This window comes from Metopolophium dirhodum, chromosome 2 (genome assembly GCF_019925205.1).
Source record: "Metopolophium dirhodum isolate CAU chromosome 2, ASM1992520v1, whole genome shotgun sequence".
Classification (NCBI taxonomy): Eukaryota; Metazoa; Arthropoda; class Insecta; order Hemiptera; family Aphididae; genus Metopolophium; species Metopolophium dirhodum.
Genome location: NC_083561.1, coordinates 3174625 through 3198177, shown reverse-complemented (window position 1 = coordinate 3198177; position 23553 = coordinate 3174625). Strand labels below are relative to the sequence as shown.

General features: G+C 29.9%; 1 protein-coding gene across 1 annotated transcript; it reads right to left on the bottom strand.

The window, feature by feature from the left end:
- Positions 1 to 11496: 11496 nt before the first annotated feature.
- Positions 11497 to 22474, bottom strand: LOC132939311 (facilitated trehalose transporter Tret1-2 homolog). Its single transcript, XM_061006402.1, has 2 exons — positions 22112 to 22474; positions 11497 to 13621 (listed from the first exon to the last, which is right to left on the bottom strand). Exons 1-2 carry the CDS (start codon positions 22173 to 22175, stop codon positions 12099 to 12101), a joined length of 1587 nt encoding a protein of 528 aa, XP_060862385.1. The 5' UTR covers positions 22176 to 22474; the 3' UTR covers positions 11497 to 12098.
- Between the last annotated feature and the right edge of the window lie 1079 nt (positions 22475 to 23553).

Genomic DNA, 23553 nt, shown 5'->3' with positions numbered 1-23553 from the left:
AATTAAAATAAATATGAAAAAAAAACAGTTCACTAACATTATCACCAATATTTTATATTGAAATTATAAACTACTACCACAGTACCACCCTTTAAATTAGAAGAAAGACTATAAGATTCAAGATAAATGCCAATCCAACCAGTGATGGTCAGTGTCTTGTATGCCATGGTATAATATGTGACTATGGGAGTGAGGATCCCACAGGGGTTGAAACAACTGAAGTGTTCAGTCATTCTGTCATCTGCTTATATTTAGGCGAAACCTTATTTATAAATTATCAGAGGTTAGAACCATTTTAAAATAATATTTTAGAAATAACACTTAAAATAGTACATTCTGAATTATTAGTAATTGGAGTTTGGACTTTGGAATAGACCACGAGAATGAAAAAAAGTATTTAGTATTCTAGAATAAAAATACAAATAAAAAGTATTTTTTAAGTATTTGAAATACAGAAAAAGTATTTAAATACAAGTATTCGAATACTTAACAAGACTGAAGATAATTTTATTGTTCCATATAATAAGAACTTCGAATCTAGTACCCTATCGTACTTACATAATATGTATTACACGCATCACGTATGGTGAACAATTAATGAATAATTAAATACCTAAGTATACAGTTTATTAAGACTTTAATTTAAGCACTTTAAAGTGAACGAGGTACAATTTCATTAAGTTGATAGACAACTAAATTTTAGTTTTGGTGGTGTTGAGTTTTAATGTTTATTAATCAAATTGTACAATATATTATTATTTGTGTACTTTTATATTTAGTACTTTTTTTAAATTACTTAATATGTTGTGTACCTATACGTAAATTAGATTTATTCACATAATAACATTATATTACATACTAAACTAAATACGTTGCTAAGTCCTCCGAGAATTTACTGCCTAATTTAGATTTGTGGGATACTGTGGGATATTGTGGATAATTTCCATCACCCTAACGTTATATTATAAATCTATTAGTGAATCTCCGTGGGACACTGGGACTGTCTGCGTATAAAAATTAAGTAAGTATAGGTACCTCATACTTATTAAGCATTTTTATAGATGTCATGAAGGTATATAATTCATTATTATTATGAGTTATTTCAGTTACTATATGAATTTAATAATTACATGACCTAAGCTAGTTAAGTATTTTATACTAGAAGTAGATACAAATATTTCGATGTTTCTTAACGTAAACTAAAGTTTAAAAAAGGTGGGTAAGTGCATGTCGCTCTGCTGTACAGTAGGTTACAAGTGGGTCACTGTAATGGATGGTGTTAAATTTGAATTCAATGATATAATATCATTTTATAAGAAAAACGATTCTGAGCGAAAACGGTCAGTCAGCCTATGATATATTACCAAGTATATTTGATGATATTATTGTGAATAAAGGGAAATGTGGAGCCTTGTTTTAAATTTTCATTCCTTAGCTATAAAAGTTGAACATTTTATAAATTTTCAACTACAAAATAATTATTAAATATTAAATTCGATAAATTTTGTCAAAATTTGAACTTTAAATACTTATAAAAAAAAATTGTGTCTATGTATTTTAAATATTTTTCAACTGCTAAAATAAAATTGTATTGATATTTATAGAAAAAAAAACTATAAAAATTGAAAACTGACAATGCCGTAAACTGCTCAAAACGAGTCAAAATATTTTCAAAATTTTATCGTGTATAGAAAATGCTATATAAACATTCAGTGAAGTTTTCAAGTATCTACAGTCATATGTTTTTTAATTACAACAAAATAAGATACGTTACATAATCGAGTGAATATCAAATGTTGTAAAAATATGAATTTCAAATGTTCATAAAAATTTAATTTGACTTTCTTGTAAACATTTTTTTGTTCAATAAAGGTAGACAAACTTATGGATAATCTTGCATTACATATTCAAATCTTAGATTTAAAAAGAAAAATTTTTATGAATTCTCAACTCAAAATAATTTGCTAATTTTCGTGATTTTTCCGTATTTTGTCAAGATTTGAACTTTAAATGCTTATAAATAAAAACTGTGATTAAGGATTTTTAATATTTTTCAAATATCATTGTAACAATATAGTTATAGGAGCCTTGTATTAAATTTTCAAGCTTTTTTACCCAACAAATAACATTTTATTGATATTAATAGAATAAAAAATGGAAATTGACAATGTTCCTAAACAGTTCAAAACAAATCAAAATATTTTTAAAATTGTATCGTGTATAGGAAATGCAAATATAAACAACCAGTGAAAATTTCATGTATATACGTTCATTTGTTTTAGAGTTACACCAAAAACCAAAATCGGTTTTCTTGCGTAAAAATTCCCGTTTTTCCTTTATTTTTCTTTTGTTTTTCACGGCGTTTTTGAAAACTACAGAGAAATTTTTACTTTTGACATCCCAAAGTACCAACTAGATTCACTTTCCTATCAGAAAAGATACTGTTGAAGAAAATCTAAGCATTTTTACTGTCCTAAAAAGTGATGACAGACACAAAAGTAAAAAAAAAAATTTAAAAAAAGGTGGATAAGTGGATGTCGCTCTGCTGTACAGTAGGTTACAAGTGGGTCACTGTAATGGATGGTGTTAAATTTGAATTCAATGATATAATATCATTGTATAAGAAAAACGATTCTGAGCGAAAACGGTCAGTCACCCTATGATATTACCAAGTATATTTGATGATATTATTGTGAATAAAGTAATTTATATATAACCTATTAACGTGGAGCCTTGTTTTAAATTTTCAATCCTTAGCCATAAAAGTTAAACATTTTATACATTTTTAACCACAAAATAATTAATAAATTATAAATTTGATAAATGTTGTCAAAATTTGAACTTTAAATGCTTATAAAAAAAAATTGTGCATATGTATTTTTAATATTTTTCAACTGCTATTAGAACGATATATCAGGAGTCTAATATTAAATTTTCACGCTTTTTTACCCAACAAATAAAAATGTATTGATATTTATAGAAAAAAAAACTAAAAAAATTGAAAACTGACAATGTCCGTAAACAGCTCAAAAAGAGTCAAAATATTTTCAACATTTTATGGTGTATAGAAAATGCTAATATAAACATTCAGTGAAATTTTCAAGTATCTACAGTCATTCGTTTTTTAATTACAGTAAAATAAGAAAATTGTTACATGAGAAATCGAGTAAATATCAAATGTTGTAAAAATATAAATTTCAGACGCTCATAAAAATTTAATTTAAGTTTCTTCTAGACATTTTTTTTTGATAAAGGTAGACAAACTTATGAGTAATCTTATATTACATTTTCAAATCTTAGATTTAAAAAGAAAAATTTTTATGAATTCTCATCAAAATAATTTGCTATTTTTCGTAATTTTTCCGTATTTTGTCAAAATTTGAACTTTAAATGCTTATAATTAAAAACTGTGACTAAGGATTTTTAATTTTTTTCATCTGCCTTTAAAACAATAAACTAGGAGCCTTCTATTAAATTTTCAAGCTTTTTTACTCAACAGATAAAATTTTATTGATATTTATAGAAAAAAAAAATAAAAAAATTGAAAACTGACAATGGCCGTAAACAGCTCAAAAAGAGTCAAAATATTTTCAAAATTTTATGGTGTATAGAAAATGCTAATATAAACATTCAGTCAAAATTTCATGTCCCTACGGTCATTTGTTTTAGAGTTACACCAAAAACCAAAATCGATTTTCTCGAAAACAGATTTTGCGTAAAAATTCCCGTTTTTCCTTAATTTTTCTTTTGTTTTTACGTCGCTTGTGAAAACTACTGGGAAATTTTTACTTTTGACCCCCCAAAGTACCAACTAGATTCACTTTCCTATCAGAAAAGTTACTATTGAAGAAAATCCAAGCACTTTTACTGTCCTAAAAGGTGATGACAGACACAAAAATAAAAAAAAAAATTAAAAAAAAAAATAAAAAAAAAAACACACATCATTGTAGAATCAATACATTCATCGCTTCGCTCAGAATCTAAAAGGTGGATAAGTGGATGTCGCTCTGCTGTACGCCTGTACAGTAGGTCACAAGTGGGTCACTGTAATGGATGGTGTTAAATTTGAATTCAATGATATAATATCATTGTATAAGAAAAATGATTCTGAGCGAAAACGGTCAGTCAGCCTATGAAATAAGTATATTAATTGATGATATTATTGTGAATAAAGTAATTTATATATAACCTATTTATGTGGAGCATGGTTTTAAAATTTCAATCCTTAGCCATAAAAGTTAAACATTTTATACATTTTAAACTACAAAATAATTAATAAATTATAAATTTGATAAATGTTGTCAAAATTTCAACTTTAAATGCTTATAAAAAAAAATTGTGCCTATGTATTTTAAATATTTTTCAACTGCTATTGTAACAATATATTATATACCTTGCATTAAATTTTCACGCTTTTTTACCCAACAAATAAAATTTTATTGATATTTATATACCAAGCACTTTTACTGTCCTAAAAGGTGATGACAGACACAAAAATAAAAAAAAAAACACACATCATTGTAAAATCAATACATTCATCGCTTCGCTCAGAATCTAAAACACACATTGTAAAATCAATGCATTCATCGTTCCACTCAGAGTCTAAAAAATTGAGCTTCAAACACTCATAAAACATTTATTTGACTCTTCAGTAAACATTTTGTTTGTTAAATGTAGAAAATCTTATGAGGAATCTCATATTATATTTTCAAATCTTAGATATAAATAGACAATTTTTATTAATTTCTAACTTACATAATTTGCAAATTTTTGTTATTTTTTCAAAATTCTAACTTCAGACACTCATAAAAAAATATTGTGGATTTACGCTTAGTTTGTTTTTAACTTTTCACTGACAACAAATTATGAGGAACCTTGTATTCAACTTTCAAGTTTTTTAACTAAGCAAACATTTTTTATCAAAAATAATTTAAAAAACCTAAATAATGTTTTAATTTTCTTATTCGTATAAATAGCTCAAAAATAGTCAAATTATTATTTATATTGAAAATGTTATTTTGTATCCATAGAAAACATACGGATTAGTTTTTTAGTTACAATAAAATACCAAATCGAATTTGCCAAAATCTCGTTTGCGTGTTTACCTTGTTATTCCTTAACTAGTTTTTGTTTTTGTTTTTGATAACTGTTAAGTGATAACTACTGTGAATTTTCAATTTTGACCTTTCAAGAATACCAATTAGATTCACTTTCCCATCAGAGAATATGCTTAAGTTGAAAATCAAAGCATTATTTCTACTAATTGTATAACCAATACATTCATCGTTCCACTCAGAATCTAAAAACTAAAATGTATTTCTTTAATCTACAAATTAGAAAAATGTTGTCTTTTACTTTTTAATATTATATTAAATATGAGGATTATTAATTATAATCTGATGCTTTGGGATATTGCAGCAATACAATGTTTTTATTTAAGATTATATCCATTCATAACTATCTACGCGCTACATTTATGTAAAATTCATTGGTGTTGAGTGTTGCCTATCTATTGTGCATTCATTGTTTCAAAACGCCGTAGCGCCGTAAGCCTGTATGATTTAAGTTGCAATGATAACAGCGCCCACAAACGTTTGCTAAACATGTGTACCTACCTGTTATCACTTATCATATTGTAACGCTATTTTATGTTTACATATCAACATCCTATAAACACGAATTAGAAAAAAAGTAGTGGTAAGCCTTGCTTCATATAAAGGAAGATTTTATATGTTTCCACAAACTGATAGTTTATGGTCGTTATTAAAAAACCTATATAGGTAGTAATAAACTAATAAACAATTCAATGGCAATATTTAAGTGCAACTATAATGCCGTTTAATAAATTATAATAGATTAAAGATTAGAGGACGCAGGTCGGAGCAGGGTCATAAATGATACCATTCCATAATACTACGTCGAAGTTAAGCCCATTAAACTATTAGTTTTCTAATGCGCGTGGCCATCTGGGAATATTACCAGCAAAGTGATCTACCCTTTTACTTCTTCTAATACGATTTGTTCTTATATATAATGTGCCCATTGACCAATAGAAATATATAAATACAAGTAACAGCATTTAGTATCGATTAAAATTTACTAATTCTTAATAATTGTTATACAAGTACATTTTAGACAGCGATAAAAGCGAAAAAATTATTGGTTTAAAATAAAATACATTTTACGAGATTTAATCACTGGGCATTAAAATTCTAAATTATAGTACGTCAGGAGCCATGGATTTCATATTTTTTAGTCTAACCTATTTTTTTGAAAACACTTACAGGTATATTTCTTTTCAATCTATTTTATTCGATTACCTATATGTATTATATTTAATATTATACGTATGATGTCATTCTAACTTAAGCTTAATAACAATTAACAGCTTAATTATTTGAATAACTTTATTTGTATTTCCTATTAATTTAGTTTATGAATTGATTATAGGCACGTATATTAAGGTGTAAAATATGAAAATCATACATATTGAACTTAACTTTTCATTTTATACTTAATTTTATTCAAGATAAATGTAATATATTATAATGTTTAATATATATTTGACAGCCATCAGATAAATAGAAAATATTGGCAATGATACAAATTACAAAAATCTGATACATTGCCAAAATAAAAACATCGTTTGCAGTTCACTTATATATAAGGACATTGTGGTTATAGGTAGGTACCTAACCTACCAATAATGATAAAAAAAGGTAGGTACATCCAATTTATGTTAAATTCTGACGTGTAAAACCAAAATGTTATGTGGATTTTCAGAAAATAAATCGTGCAATATTACCTTTATAGTGTGTATGCACCTATATTATACGCCTCTATTCCCTCGTGTTATCATTTTCGTGTATTATGCATGCATGTATTTAAGGAAAATACTATTAAACTAATTATATTACAGATTGAACGGCATTGATATTAGTTATTACTTATTATTAGCACAGGATTTATATGCATTGGTAAGTTTTTTGCAGTGTATTTTTGCAAACTATTTGGTTAGTATTATCCATAAATCGCTTAATATGTATAAAAATTATCGAATTTTTACTTTACGCATTTTTGCATATTTTAAATAGGTATACTTAATGCATAATTTAATTATAAACACGAAAAATTCATGTTTTGTAGTATAGATACCTATATTTAAACGAAAGTAATGTTATGGCTAGATACTGCGTCATAATGCTCTGATAAGTATAATTCCATAAAAACAATGATTTTGCCTTTAGCAGGATAATGATTTAAATTTAATAGATAGACAATTGTATCGGGTTTTTACTTTATGGGGTGTCTACAATTTAGAGTACCTACTTTTCAAAACAACTGGGAAAGACTAAAAGCCATTACGGAAAAACGGGAATACGCAACATCAGTTTTCGATCAAATCGATTTTGTTCTTTTGTTGTAAATTTTTCAAAAAATATTTACAGTAAATACTTAAAATTATTACCAACAATTTAAATTAACGTTTTATAGATATAATAGAATTTTAAAAATATCCTTTTTATTTTTGTGCTATTGCTAAATGTTTGAATAATGCTTGTGATTGTTCTTTTTCAAACGTATTTATCTACCACTATTTAAAATAAAATAAAAATTCGGCCTTTAATCCAACCTCAAAAATGTTCTCTTTTTTTAAATAGTTCTTCTAAAAAGAGTTTTTCCTGCGAAGTCATTTTCGTTGATACAATGCATTTATTGATACCTCCTTAAATTGGTATCGAGATGTAGATTAGTGGAAAAGTATTATAGTTTAAGTTAGGTATCTCTTAACTAAAATATAAAATAGAATTTTATAGAATTTTCAAAAAATGAAAAAACCGGCATCGACACCTTTAAAAAGTTTAACGTACCTACGAAATTAGTTTTTTTAAATATTATTTTCTCACAAATATCAGACGATTTAAGTACTATATACTCTTTTAAACGTATTAAGGTTTTAAATTAATATATTTTATTATATATAAGAAATACATAATATATAAAACAAAATACGAAAATATCGATTTTGAGTATCTACTCTGAAGTGCGTGGTTGGAATGAAATTATAATGTTCGAGATTACTTTTAACTTTGACTGTAGTATAAAATAGTTGGAGACATCTGGAAAATACTTAGGACTAATGTTTGAATCGATTTTATGACGCGGTCTCTAATCTCTATACGTCTATATTGGAATTTATAATAATATAAATAAAAGTAATTTGAGCAGTAGTCTAAAAACAAAACTTTTATATTGTTTTTAACTCGTGTCGTATCTTGTTCATATATGTACAAGTGTACCTATATTTTGAAGTTTGAATCTTGTGATATATATTTAGGTACATCCGTATTTTTATTGTTTGATTCGCATACTAATATGAAGGCAAAATTTCATCTGGTGGCTATCAATATTTATGACTTTTTCGAATGTACAATATAATATAATATTGTATAGACACTGTAAATGCGTATATTATATTATTATATTTACTACACCTTTTGAAATAAGCTGTAGTCTAGCGTAAGTGCCTAACTATATTATTAGTTAATGCATTTATAGGAAGGTACACAAAAATATTGACCAAATTAATTCTCCACAAAAAAATGTTATAGGCTTAAACTATTATACGCATTTTTTTCTCAAATAAAATAAAATAAAACAAACAGTTCTCTGCAAAAAATAGGTTAGGTTAGGTTAAGATTTTTCAAAATGAAAAAAGATATAATGTTTATCAAAAAAACTTTAAAGGGAAAACATTTTAAGTAAATTATAGTAGATTATAATATTCTGAAATATATGAAAATCTGCAGTATAGAGTTCTAACGGACGGTGGTGGTGGTGTACCCATAGGTACTGGCGTGTTATGTGTGTCGTAAGTATTCGCTGATTTTCTCTCTACCTCGACAAATACGCCTATTCCGCAGCCGGTGGGTGTTAACCCGAGTGCCTCGTGGTACACAAACATACATCAAAGATAAATTGCTCGTACATCCATAATGGTAACAATAAATAATAACATATTATGACGTTTTTTCTACCAATATGCGCATACCTGCAGCTGCCTATAATATAATATTATTTACGGTGTGTACGGTGTTCCAAATAATATTCCGTTTTGAGGGCGCCGTTAAAAAATAGTGATTTTCTGTTCTAATAACTACGGTAGGTACGATAGTCTTGGGTATCTCCTTTAACCCACTCACCGATTTGCATATAAAACCATAGTAACGATATTGTATGTACCAACCTATATTACATCCGAGCTGCTTTTACGAGTTCAACTCCGAATCATATAATATTTGTTACGAAAATGGCGAAGAGCATATAGCTGCATACGCGTTTGATTCCAATAGTATTACGGTTACATTTAAATCACCATCGTTTGTATATACATAGGTACATATAACGTACGGTTTGAAAGACCCATACACATATAATATATATATTGAACTTATACGATAAATTTTAAATAATACATTTCGTAATGTTATGCATAGAGTATAAATACTTTTTGAAATAAGTATATTTACGAAGTTTAATTTTTTTAGGAAAAAAAGTAGGTATTAAAATATTTGAAAAAGAGTGGAAACATTTAAACTCAAGTTCAAGTTAAAATAAAGACAAGTAACAAATAATATCCATGTATTATATTATTTTTATGTTTTTCTCGTATCAAACTTAGAATGATTTTTTTTAATAGGTATCGTTTATTTGGTAAACGGAGGGATGGGATATCATCTCTTATTCAGCTAATGACAACATTGAAATACTTTGGTCCATTTTAAAATGCATTATAATAATTATTTATAAAACAATAATAATTATGGTGTAAGAACTAAGAACTGTGTTCAATTAAAATAATTAGGTGGTCATTTAAAATTTAAATTGATCTTACTTAATTGCATAATTGGATTTTGTCTTATACAGTTTACAGTATATATTATATTACGTACATAATAGCTAGGTATATTTATAATAGATATAAACAAAAAAAATACATTTATAATAGTTATATTAAATAATAAGTACCTATTTTTGTTACTCAGTAGTTATTTTTATGGATTAAAACAGAACTATTAATTAACAACTATTAAGGAGTCATTATTTCAATTACCTTATCATTATTATATATATCTAGGTACCTATTTTAAGTTTTTTACAAACAAATATAATATACTTAATGTTTATATGTGTCTTCGTTTTCAATAGATTAAACAATTCTGTAGGTTATTCAGTTTATATTATAACTGTATAATATAAGTAATCAGTAATCACTGATCAATATTGATTATTAGTTAAACAATTAACGTATAAAGCTAAGAAATATTAGGCCATTGATTAAATATGCAACGTAAATATTTTAATCAATGGTTAGGTGAAAAACACGGATGCATAATCTATACATAAAAAAAAAAACATTGTACCTATATTGCACAGGAACGAAATTGTGTCTAGACCTTTTATTAAACATTTAAACAACCATTAGCTCACTAAGTCATTTGTATTTATTATTTTCACCTTGATCAATTATCAAGGTCTAGAGACAATTTTTGGAAAAGGGTAACGTTTAATTTGTTATATTTTGTTGCAGTGATATCATAAGCAATTTAATTTAAACGGGAATATTGTATGTATATTGTACGAATAAATTATAAAAAGCTGGACATAATTCCGGTTACGAATGATCGTGGGTGGACGACGGCTGGCGACTGTTTTGTGCTGTAGGTAGGCCATACTGGAGCAGATGTGGTTCCATTGCCGTAGTGTTATTAAGTTTGGCAAGAATTACTGAGTAAGTTTACAAAGTAAAATGCATGCATAATAATATCATATAATTGGTTTGCATAATACAGTAATATGATAAAATTCCGTATATTTAAAAAATTTTTGCAGGTTTGAATATTGATAGAAAAACGGGTTTAAAACATTTTCTAGCATATTTTAGTATTATTATTTATGTGATGATTAAATAAACAACAATATTATAAAAATTTCAGAATGAAGATATTAATATATAAGTAAAGGTATATCAGCGTTAATAAGCAATAATGTTCGTTTGACACATATTGTTCAGAGGTTTTTTAAATAAGTATAATTATTTGTCCGAAAATGTATTCTCGTATACTCAATACTGATATATAGTCAACGACCAATAATCCATCAAATTTATTATCATATTAATCATTAACTAGTGTGGTAGTCGCGGTAATATTATTAACATTTAAATCCAAAATTACATAATATTATGAAAAAAATGTAGGTGCTATTTGTATAATAAATAACTTTAAAGTTTAACCTATATTTGAATGATGGAGAATTGAAATTAACTTAAGTTTAATTGCATTGTATACTGTAAAAAAAATATTTTCCTGCTCGTAGTATATAATATTTCAAACAATTATTTTTTGTATAATATTATGATAATAAATTGGCCCGCAACATTGTACAATTTATAGGTTTAATTTATAAATAATTAAATAATGTCACAACTTCCAATAGTTTTAAAAACATATTTACTTTTAATGAGATTGAGTATAATATAAAAAATATTCATATATGTAAATCGGTTTATACACGTTAAGTCTAAATACAAAACTGTGATTAGACAAACAAATGTTGTCACCTTATCGTATTTTTTTTAAACATAATTTCTGTGCATATAATATCGTTATAACAATTAATATTATTTTTAAACTTACAATTAAGATAAAGGTATTTAAAATTTTAATCATACTTAAATTATTCATAATACTTGTTATACTCGTTACAATATTAATGCGAATTGTTAGCTTACCACATACACACACAAACTATACAAAACATTACGGTTGTCGTAAAAAATGATTCAAATAATAAATATATAAAAAACGAACTTGGTGGCGTAAAAATACAAAAAATACAAAAAAGTAGGGTTTTTTACTCGTCTTTTTTTACATTTCCCCACTCCCCCCCCCCCCCCAACATAAATCGTTATATTCATAGATATTATACACTACATAATAATTAATAATAATAATAATATAGTAGTGGCCTTTACTCGTGTATACGTGCCGTGGCAGTGTACACGCACAGGAACGTATAACCCCATGTGTTGGTTATTATTTAACATTGTCACGCGCCTGTTGGGGTGTCGTGAAGCAACTCTGGTCCTTTCCCATGCAGACTTTCATCTCACTAGCTTCGACCACGACCACGACCACGTTGCCGCCGCCGCCGCCGCCGCCGCCATCTACTTGGTCCACCGCTGCTGCCTTTTCCGCCTTCGCCACCTCCGCCGCCTTGTCTTTGTGCCGCCTGTCCGGGAACCACAGCAGCAGCTCACGGCGGATATCATCGTACGCCTTGTCTTTGGTCTCAGGAACGAACAGGTAGGTGTACGGCACGACGGCCAGGCACACACCGCCAAACACCCAGAAGCAGCCGGATATGTGCAACGCGTCCGACATGGACGGGTACGCCTTAATGATGACGAAGCCCAGCACGTTGTTGAAGAACATTAGCATGGACATGCATATGTTGCGCACGTTGGCCGGGAACACCTCGGTGTAGATGATATACGGCACCATACCCAGGCCCAGCGAAAACGCGATCACGTGCACCGATAGGCTGAGCACGGGCAACATGCCGGTGTTAATCGTCGAGTCCACCTTGTTGGCATAGAAACACGAGCCGATGGTGATCAGCGCCAGGGCGGTGATCGCGTACGTGGCCATCAGGAAGAACTTGCGGCCGGCCCTGTGTACCGTGCACGACGCGATCGCGGACCCGATGACCTGCACCACGCCCACGAGTATGGTACATGAATGTGGGGACATAGTGCTACCGCTCTTCTGGAATATGTCTACCGTGTACATGAGTATGATGTTGATGCCGCTGAACTGTGTGCCTGCCTGGAACACCAGGCCGATGAGCAGCGCCTTGACCGTGCCACGTTTCTTGTAGTCGGCCAGCGTGGCCTTGGTCGTCTGGTCACTGTGCCGCATCAGCGAGTCGATTTCCTCGCTTACCTCTTTGTCGTTGTCCTTACCCCGGAACCACATGAGCGACCGCCTTGCCTCATCCATCCGATTCTTCTGGATGAGGAATATCGGCGACTCGGGTATATAGCACCACATCACCATGAACAACACGCTGATGGCCAGACAGGCCACGTTCAGAAAGTCATAGCTAACCATCACGCCGAACACGTACACGTACAGCACACCGATGTTGTACATGAGTATGAACAGCGAACCTAGGCCGGCCTTCATGCTCGCCTCGCTCACCTCGCCCACGTACATCGGGCAATTGATGGCCGCCCCGCTGGCCCCCAGACCACCCAGGAACCGGGACACCATCAGCGCCGTCTCCGTCTTGAAAACCAACAGGATGACCCAGCTGACCAGGTACGGTAACATGGTCAGGAAACCGGTCGTCTTCCGGCCGTAGTTGTCCGCCAACATACCCCAGAAGAACGTGCCCAGTATGGCGCTCAGCATACCCCAGCTGCAGGCCCAAGAAATTGAGTTGGCCGTCAGTACTTGACCATGGTCGAGCGGAGTGTCCGTTGCGTTTTGGAGCATAGGCGCAACCGTCGAAGACCATCCCGTGTAAAGTCCAAACGAAAACGTGACGAGATTCACTGAAACAATAATATAATAATAATCACATAATTTATCGCTATTAACGTGGTTGATTACAGTTTCCTGTTGGTCGCATCATATAATATGACCGTCAATTTACGACCGGATCAAGTGCGTCGTCACGACATCAAAATATTATATTTATATTCTTGATTCTTATTGTATAAATTTCGTTTACCTATATATAGGACTATGATGTGTAGTTAATAGTTGAATTTGAATTTTGAACATATTCTACGTCAACTTAACTGTCTTGCGACGTTTCAAACACTTCCAGTATAGAACTACACTATAGATACACAGCGATTCGCCAATCAATCACCCCCCCCCCCCCCCCCCCCTGTACGATTTTATTTAAATACAATTTTTGGAATTTTTAAGTATATTAGATCATTTTTTTAAATATTTAAATAGTTCATGTAATTTAAGCAGTGAGGTACTCATGTTTTGGAGCTGTGTACTGATATTTTTATTTTCTAACCGTGAACTTTTAGAAACACTTTTTATTTTTTATATTATAAATAAAAGTCCTCGACTACATTGGTTAATGGCCATCAAAAGTGTGTTTCAGAAAATAATATTAAAATATGAATATAAAGTATTTTTATACATCAAATTAGATAGATACCTGATTCATACCTGATTCCCAGTAGGTATATATAAAATTAATGGTTAATTATTGTCTTATTAATACATATTATTTATGAATTATAAATTTTCTTCGAAGTGGAAAATATCGAGTAGCGCGCACACCTATTATAAAATTTATAGTTTATAGTTTATAACGAGAACCATCATTAGTAGGTACCTACTGTTTACTGTAAATCGTTAAGATGATGATTTTTTTTTTAAATTCTGATGTCTATTCAATCACATTTTCAAATAAGTAATTTCTCAGTTATAAAACTTGATATACCCACTAAATATATTTACTCCATGGTAATAGGTTTATTCATTATTAAGGATTATTGTCTATTACTCTTAAATATAACTACCTATAATGTTTAATAGTTCTGAAACTATTCGATCAAATTTAAATTTGTATACACTAAAGTTTCCAAAAAAAAAAATCTTCTACTTAACAATTTAATGTAAATAGCGAAATTCTTATTTATTTTTCAAACGTTATGATGACATTATGAGTTATGACAGTTATTATAGATATATAATGATTTTGTGACGGTTACCCACCAATTTACTTTTGTTTTATAGTATAATAAATAATAATATTATGTTGAAGTGTTTCAAATTAATTGTTAATGAAAGACATATAAGATATATAACTAAATAAATATATTGGTTTTTAATTTGTATATGGAAATATTATATACATAAAATAAAATAGGAACCTAATTATTTTGATGTAAAAATGTCGACATTTCTCCTTAGTAAATGAATATTATAAAAAATTATGCCTTCGGATTTTATCTTTTAAACTGATTGTCAAATTAAAATATGTGATGATAGTGAATTCCGTAACATCTTATCAATAAACGAATGTTAGTTCAACTATAATGTAATTACGTGTAGCATTTGATGATTTACGTTTTTGGGATTGCGTTTTTATAAAATTAACAATTATGGTATCACTTAATACTTAACCTAACCACAGGATTGAAAGTTATGATGGATAGACAAACGAGAGTACTAGTTGTCATATATTATGGTGATTCTTGTGAACTAAATAGGCATTGCTACTACTATAATCAATACTAATCTACTAGGATATACTGGAAATAGTTTGGTTTTGTTTTCTGCTCTCTTATTTTTTAAAACAGTTTAGACTTTTGATTTTCAAATGGTAGTTTACATTGTATAATACAAATTAGATACATCGAAATTCAAAGATAATATTATTTGTTCACAACTAAATTGATATAAGTTTACATATTTGTTAATTGTTCATTAATCATAACTATTTAAAATTTGGAGAAATTGTACAATTAATATTAAAGAATATTAAAAATCCTTAATATGTTTCAACTGGTAACTTAATCATAGATTTATAAGTTTGGATTAAAAAAAATTATACCTAGCTTAATAACAATTTATAAAAAATGCAATTTTAATTTTAAAATAGAAGAGAGTTGTGATAACAAGTACCAAGAACCAAGTGCTAAGAAATTATTATGAAATTAGTAATTACCACAACAAAAGATAATAATGAGTTTCATTTGAACATTAAATGATGGAGAGTTCTTAATCCATTTTATTTGAACTTGTTTTAAAATTAAAAGATGTGTAAAACACTTTTTTTTGTTTTCGATAGCGTTGATTAATTTTTGAATAATATCTCTTCTGCTAAATTGTCTGTAATATTATGATGAGCCTAATCTCCTATATTGTAGTAAAAATGCTTATAAAGACATAAACCAATATAGCAAAAACCGTGTGAAATATAAATTATATTTAGGTACACACAATAACGTACGTTGTTGGTTTTTATTTTATTTTTTAATACGTTCACCGAGTAATAATAACAATTACCTATGTGGTTTTTTTTTTATACATAAAAGTTATGCCGTACGCTGTGTAATATATCATGTAATTTATTTCACTTATCGTAAAGCAGCTGCTGAAAAACTATTTAATTGTTTAATCTTTTGGTAGGTGGGCTTGCTATAGGTAGGTAGGTAGGCTGCAGTAGCGTACAATATTAATGTGGTCGTTTAACGTAGACCAAAAAAAAAAAAAAAAAACGTGTCATATTAAATGTAATTGATTATGTCTAGTTAAAATTTTGAACGGTCTGAATAAACTATTCAGCGTTTTGCGCAGGCAGCTGCAGGTGGTGATAATATGCGTGTTGAGTTCTTTAAACAGTACAAACAAAACATTTGTTAAGCGGTTGTTGATTTGATAATCTATGTCATCTTCTATACTATAGTATGCTGTGATGTAACGTGCTTTATACATTTATGTGTAGAGTGGACTTCAATTTCCCATATAAAGCTAACACAGGAGAACTGGTAAAAAAAAGACATTCCATTCGTTATAGGTAAATCGTAAGAATACGAGAGAGTACCATACTTATATTATTTATATATAGGTATAATTATTTAGTTTGGTATTTATCATATTTTATATAGTATCGTATATATGTATATTGTATATACGCAAATAGTATTAACTAAAGTTGTTAGCAAATAGTGTTCTAAAATTGAGTAATCAAAGGTGTTTTAATTGACTATAGTTAACGATAGGTAATTATGTATATTGGTATTTCTGTCTTATATGTGCCGAGAAACCTTTGTTGTACACTTGTACGTATGGGTAGACAGCACAAACCGTGGTAAGTTTGTGTAATTTTTTATGATTTTGGGTTCCCTTGGTCGTACAAAAAACGACCTGCAAGTTGAATTATTAATAATAGTAGTACCTAACCAGTAACCACGTCTATCGTCAATAATTTCTTTTTAATCAAAATCTTATTTTTTTTTCAACTTAACGTTTCTTATAGGTATTACTTATTTGTATTGCTATATAGATTATAGATACCTCGGTGTATACTTAAATAATTTAACTTTTTAAATATTCACATAAATTTGCTATTAGCCACAAATTAGGTACTGTACTGACTGTATCAGATTTTGAGGTAACTGCAACAAAAACAACAATTGCATATAGGTACCTAGTTCATCCGATTTTAAATAAAATTAAAAATAAAATATTAAACGCGATTGTTTAATGGGTACCAGTTTTCGTGAAATGTGAAAACAATAAAAAGTTATATAGGTACGCGCTAGTACATGTGGTACCTGTGATAATATTAATAATATATAAGGTATTATTTTAATCAAGCTTGCGGTATGCGTGGTATCATGGTTAGATGGTTGCATAACGGGCAAATTTAATATTGTGTTCGTTGTTCGGTTTCCGGCTGTCCTCGCTAACCTGCAACGTTTTCCGTCATCCACGATAGTATACCTATACAATAATAATATTATATAGCCTGCAGTTGCGGCGAGATCGATGACATTTCAAACCACGGGGTGAAATATTAGAATATCCGTTTCTAATTTTAACTTTCCAACGAAGTTTCTTTCGTAGCACCACTGCACAGAGCAGCTTGTGGTCATTGTATTATACAACGACCACGAGCTGATTTATATATAAATTAACATACGACTTGTACACATGATATAAAAACAGTACTCCGCATGACAAAACAGGTGTGTAATAGTGTAAGTATCATCATAGTTTTTTGATATACGCACACCCTCCTCAAATAGTTCTTTTATTAGCCTATATCGTATAGAGTCATCCATACTTATTATTGGCTGATATTATTATTATTAATATTATTATCGTATAAGGAAAAAATCGATCGATCACAAGTGGAGAGCTACGACATAGGCTGGGCATGGAGGAGATGCGCATACAGTGTTCATCCTGGATAGGCGCAGTGCTGCAATCATACCACATCATCCTCTATGATACTCATCTATTTTGTCATGGCACTCCGTACGACGGTGATGATATAGGGATCGTGACTATTACTTGAGTTATGGAGTTTGTGTAAATACAACGAATATTGTAGATTGATGCAAGATGACTAAGGACTTGTGGATGAATGCTTTGTCTAATACGATACTATATACTACCATAAACACTTGCGTACAACAGGCATGGATTATAGGGGTACAGTGCCGCGGGGGACAGTAGATCCTCCACAGAGTTTACCCGTGTGCCCTTCTGCTAGACTCTAGAATAATCTATACACCCAGAGTATTAATTTCTCGACGTATTGGTAATATTTGCTTAATTTTCCATATAGTACTGAATAAATCAGACACCAAGGAAAGGTGGAAAGAGATCTCGCGATTACTAGAACTGGACTTTCTTATGTACGAATTAATAATGTTGATAAGGATATTTATTTATTTTTTGGATTCTATAAGAACGGCAGTCGAGTAACATATTAGTTGCATACATTCAGTGACGTGAACGATATTATTTTCGGGTGGAAGAATACTGCTCGGTATTGAAAACGTACGGTACGTTAAAAAACTGATAATTTTGTTCATTCGCTGACAGCGAACAGAGATTTCTTTGATATACGAAACTCGATATTTTAATTGATTGTAAAAGTCTGTTTATCGTTAGCTCTGTAAAGACACGATATATGCCAATGAATAATGATCATACCTTATAACGTATGAACATTGGTACACATACAATGTTAAACTCATACGAATACTCGTATAATATATTAATAAAATATTATAAAGTACAATGTATATAAATATATATAATTTATTCTAATACCTTCTTAAAGTAAATGAGATAATTCGTGCGATTATGTTTTTACACAATATCATGCCCGTGTACATAGCACGGGTTGAACGATGTTCTATATAGACTTCCAATTATTACCTAGGTGCTATTTATTTTATAGTTTATTCATTATTATCGTATGACTTAGCTGAGTATAATATATTATAATTAACCGGTAGGTATATCTCGAAATGCGTACCCACGTCACAACCACTATAAAAATAGGTACCCGATGTAAAATCATTATCAAATAATCATGTACATCTATTCATGTTAATTGGTATAACCTAGCTATTTTTTTTTTAAATTGTATTTATTAAATAGGGTTAACGTTCGGCGGAATTTTATTTTGCTCCACGCTATAGGCGGACAAAAAATAATCGCGAATTACGCGTATGATATTAGAAATATAATAATATATTGTATATTAATTATATATTATGTATTACGTGCCTACCGATCACGTGCAACATAGCAGACGTAAATCATTAATATAATAAACGAACGGTAATTATGTGCACTAATATATGTATTGTGTATATATACACATGCCATCAGCTACGTTATTATAGTCATATCGAAACGATACAGAGCAGTACTATTATAATAAACAGTTATGCATATTAATTGGTGCCGTACACGATTTAATCCGACGTCCGCGATTAACGTCAGAATATATTGTTGCAGTTACCTATACGTACAAAATATAATGTCAAATAATATATAAAATATGTGTAAATGATATAATAGTCCATATAGGTGGTATACCGATACCGAACAATATTGTAATACATCCCAGCGAATACGATGTTTTTCACAATCGCACATTACATAGGCATATCGTAACGACGGCTACCGGGGAGGTCGTCGGCGGGCGGTGGCGGTGTCGGTGTGGGGGAGATGGCGTGTGGACGGCGCTGGAAACGTGTGCGAGGTGCATATCATGCGATTTATTTTGAAATTTACGGTGTCGCACCGACACGCGCGACGTGTGTAGTTGTTTAGTTGCTCGCCACAGTGTGCGTTCCTCTACGTGTGGGCACCTAAAGGTATTTTATGCATTTGCAATGTACATTGTACGTAGTGTGCGCGCGTGTGACTGCGATACACACTACAATAATTTCTATTTTCCTGTCCTCGGGCCTCCGCGTAATTTATATACGACGTTGGTCGTACACCGCGCCGGCACGGTTTTTTTTTATAGATTTAAACATTATCTCAGACGTAAATCGACCGCGGTTATACATACCTCGTTATATATATGCATATAATATGTAGGTACCTACATAAACGACTCGCGCGTAATTTACATCGCAGGTATAATAACGTACACCTTCAATATCATAACGTTTGTCACTCCGCCGTGTATACCTTTATACACACAATATTATACATTTCATCGGAACGACGTTTTTCGACAAGCATTTTTTACGCGACCTAACCCGAGCTCGAACTCGGTCGACGTACCTACCCTCGCCGGTCGACCGAGTCACAGCAGAAACGTCCAGTATCCAAATAGGTTGTTACAAATTCGACATCGCTACAACAGATTCAACGCGGCTAAATTATATGCCTATACAATATATTGAAAATTATTGCAACGCATAAATTATATTATATGATAATATGGACGGTATAAGATTTCGTGCAACCGATTTTAGCGCGAACATAATTATATTATATACGTCGTTTCGTTTTAATATTATTATAATGACAGTCTGATTGTTTCAATATACTCATCAGACCGGATGACGAAATTACTCTACTCGGTATATTTAATACAGTCCACAGATATTGGCCATCGTTATTAAAAAAAATAAAAATAAATACAGTCTGAACGGCGTTGATCGTTTTTAATTCGTTACGCTATACCGCATATAGTTGACGTATAGCAATGATAATATGTACGACGCATTTGTACGGTATAATATGTAACCTACCTATGCTAACGCGGCGTGCGTGTGTATCGGTTGTATAGACTTAAATTATTGTATGATATATGTATAATTAATGTTTAATGTTGACTTAAACAAAACGATGACCTGGTACAAATTATATCCATCTCCAACCGTTTTATGCCGAACACGGTAATATAAATTGACAGGTGCGTATAGTTGCGCGGTATATTAAGCTGCGTAGACTTAGGTACACTAAAAGTAGCCTCGAGTCGTGCAAATTGTTACTCGTGGGAGGTAGGAGGTTTCGATAATCGAGAAGGCTTTGTGACTGTGATAATAACAATAACATAAACAACATGTTTATGATAACTGACAGGTGATTTTAAAAATCAACTGCATTATGAATTATGATATGATGTATTACCTTCTATGTTTCTGTTGTCTATCCATATAGACTGGTTAACCGCCAACGAAACTATTGAAGTATTGAACCACTTTAACAACCCCAAAATGAAGAGAAATATATACATAAATTGTAGTGATACCTAATCCTTAGTAGCACCTCTCGATCCGCTTAAAATCAATTAAACCTATCGAGTTACTAAAATATCCAGATTTTTTTCAACAAAACATAGGTAGGAGGTATACCAGACGCGTATTGAGTTAAAATAATGAATATCGTAAAATAACGTTAAATAAATAACTATATCATTATGAACCGTAAATAAAATCATATAAATTATGATAAGATTCAATTATTTTAATATGAACCCAATGAACTACAGATAAATTATATTATGTGTAAACTGTTAGTGAATAACATTTGTCAAGTTTGATTTAGAGTTAAATTAAAAATTGAATTAAACGTACAACCAAAAACATTCAAGTAATTCAAATTCAAAAAATATTCAATATTTTTTAGTTTCATACTTTATATTATTTTTTAGAACACACAAATATAAAGGCATATTTAAAATTATTTTTTATTACTGAAGTGAAATGGTGAAATAGTTATTTAAATTAAATACTTCCGGTAAATATATAAGCATTTTTAATTTTTAGAAATGATTTTAACACGGTTATTTATACTGCTCATGTGTGTATGTATAATTTAATGTATAAATTATGTTTAATAATCTATTTAAAAAATACACAGAACACAATTTTTAAAATGCTCTAAAATTTACATAGTTATATAATATTTTTAATACATCTCGAATTAAATAAAATAAAAATATATTTAATACGCAATATCATAATAAAAAGTCCTCACAAATGTCTATATAGTATAGTATACTAAGTATACGAACTAACCTGTAATTGCTGCGAATAATTGTCTACAGTTGCCCTTAAATTTGCTTCCTAAAAAATTGTGCATTTTGAAACTTTTAGTTAGTTTATTCGTTAAAAAGGTATTTAAATGTTATCGATTGACAACTGTTACAAATAAAAATTGAAAAATTAATAAACTAAAAAAACTGAAAAAAAGTATTGAAAAAAAAACCGATGCGCGTTTGCGGACGTAAACGAAACGTTTAAAGCTGTAAACTTAGGTAATGTACCTTATATATAATGTGTTTGCGCGTTATTTTTTTGTAACGAGACTGCGTGCAGCACTCTCAGCAGCAGCAGACTAAAACTAAACACTATCGTACCTTAGTCGTTATGGTGTGAGACGCCGAAAAATTGTGAACTCGCTCATTCAATCGCATTATGTTATGCGTAACCAATAATAACATTGATAATACATACATCATTAAACATACATCTCCGTTGATGATGACTACGTCGTGCCCTGATTGGTGGTCGAAGTGGAATTTTTTTTAAAAATATTTATCATATTCCGCCTCGTCAACGATTGTGTTTTATATTTTTTTCGAAGTTTTATTGGTTTGAATTTTTCACGACCGTTCTAAAATCGTATTAGTTAATTTAAAAAATGAAATAAATATCACAAACCTACTATCGGTCAATCTAAAAAATTTTAGGTGAGTTAATTTAGTGCATATTATATCATTAGGTATGCTTAAATAAATCGAATTGATTTACAAAAGTTTTAAATTAATTTTACAGTTTGAGAAACTTTAAACAAAAATTAAATAACCACATAAATCATATATTATTCACACTGTATAATATAATATTGTTTATATTGAAACGCCGTGAAGAGTAAAGTTTGTAGACGCAAACTATTAACATTAATCAAGTTTTGAAAACGTTGACAGTTGTTTTTAAATATATACACTGTTAATTCTTATCATGCCATTATGTTTGTTAATAATTTTATTATTAGATTTACATTTCACAAACATAATTTTTTTTTATCATATCTACGTTTTTAATCAATTAAATAATAATCACAACCTTCCACATCCTAACTAATGCGAAGGTTAAGATCATTAAGGGCTTAAAATATTGTAAAGTTCATGCAGATAAATAGTATTCATTATTTTCTATTATGGCGCGGGAAACTGAAGTAAGAGAATTAACTTTACATTATCGATTTAATCAAGACGAGTATTTAAAACCCGTAGAAACAAAATATCTTTTAAGTGACTCTATGCATAATGTATACAATTTTGATTATATAAAGTCATTATTATTTACAGTGTACTAGTAATTATTATTCAAATTATGATTTAATAATATATTATCATTTATTAAATGGTTATAATATGCACTATATTGTATATACTTATTTTAAATAACTATAGATAAACATTACTTAAAACTTGTATACAAGTATACAGCATTGT

Bases quoted from the DNA above. Each gene is read 5' to 3' on its own strand.
- LOC132939311 (XM_061006402.1), bottom strand. From the start codon at position 22,175: ATGCACAATTTTTTAGGAAGCAAATTTAAGGGCAACTGTAGACAATTA. The intron at 13,622-22,111 runs GTTAGTTCGTAT...TTATTGTTTCAG, and splicing joins ATTATTCGCAGCAATTACAG to TGAATCTCGTCACGTTTTCG.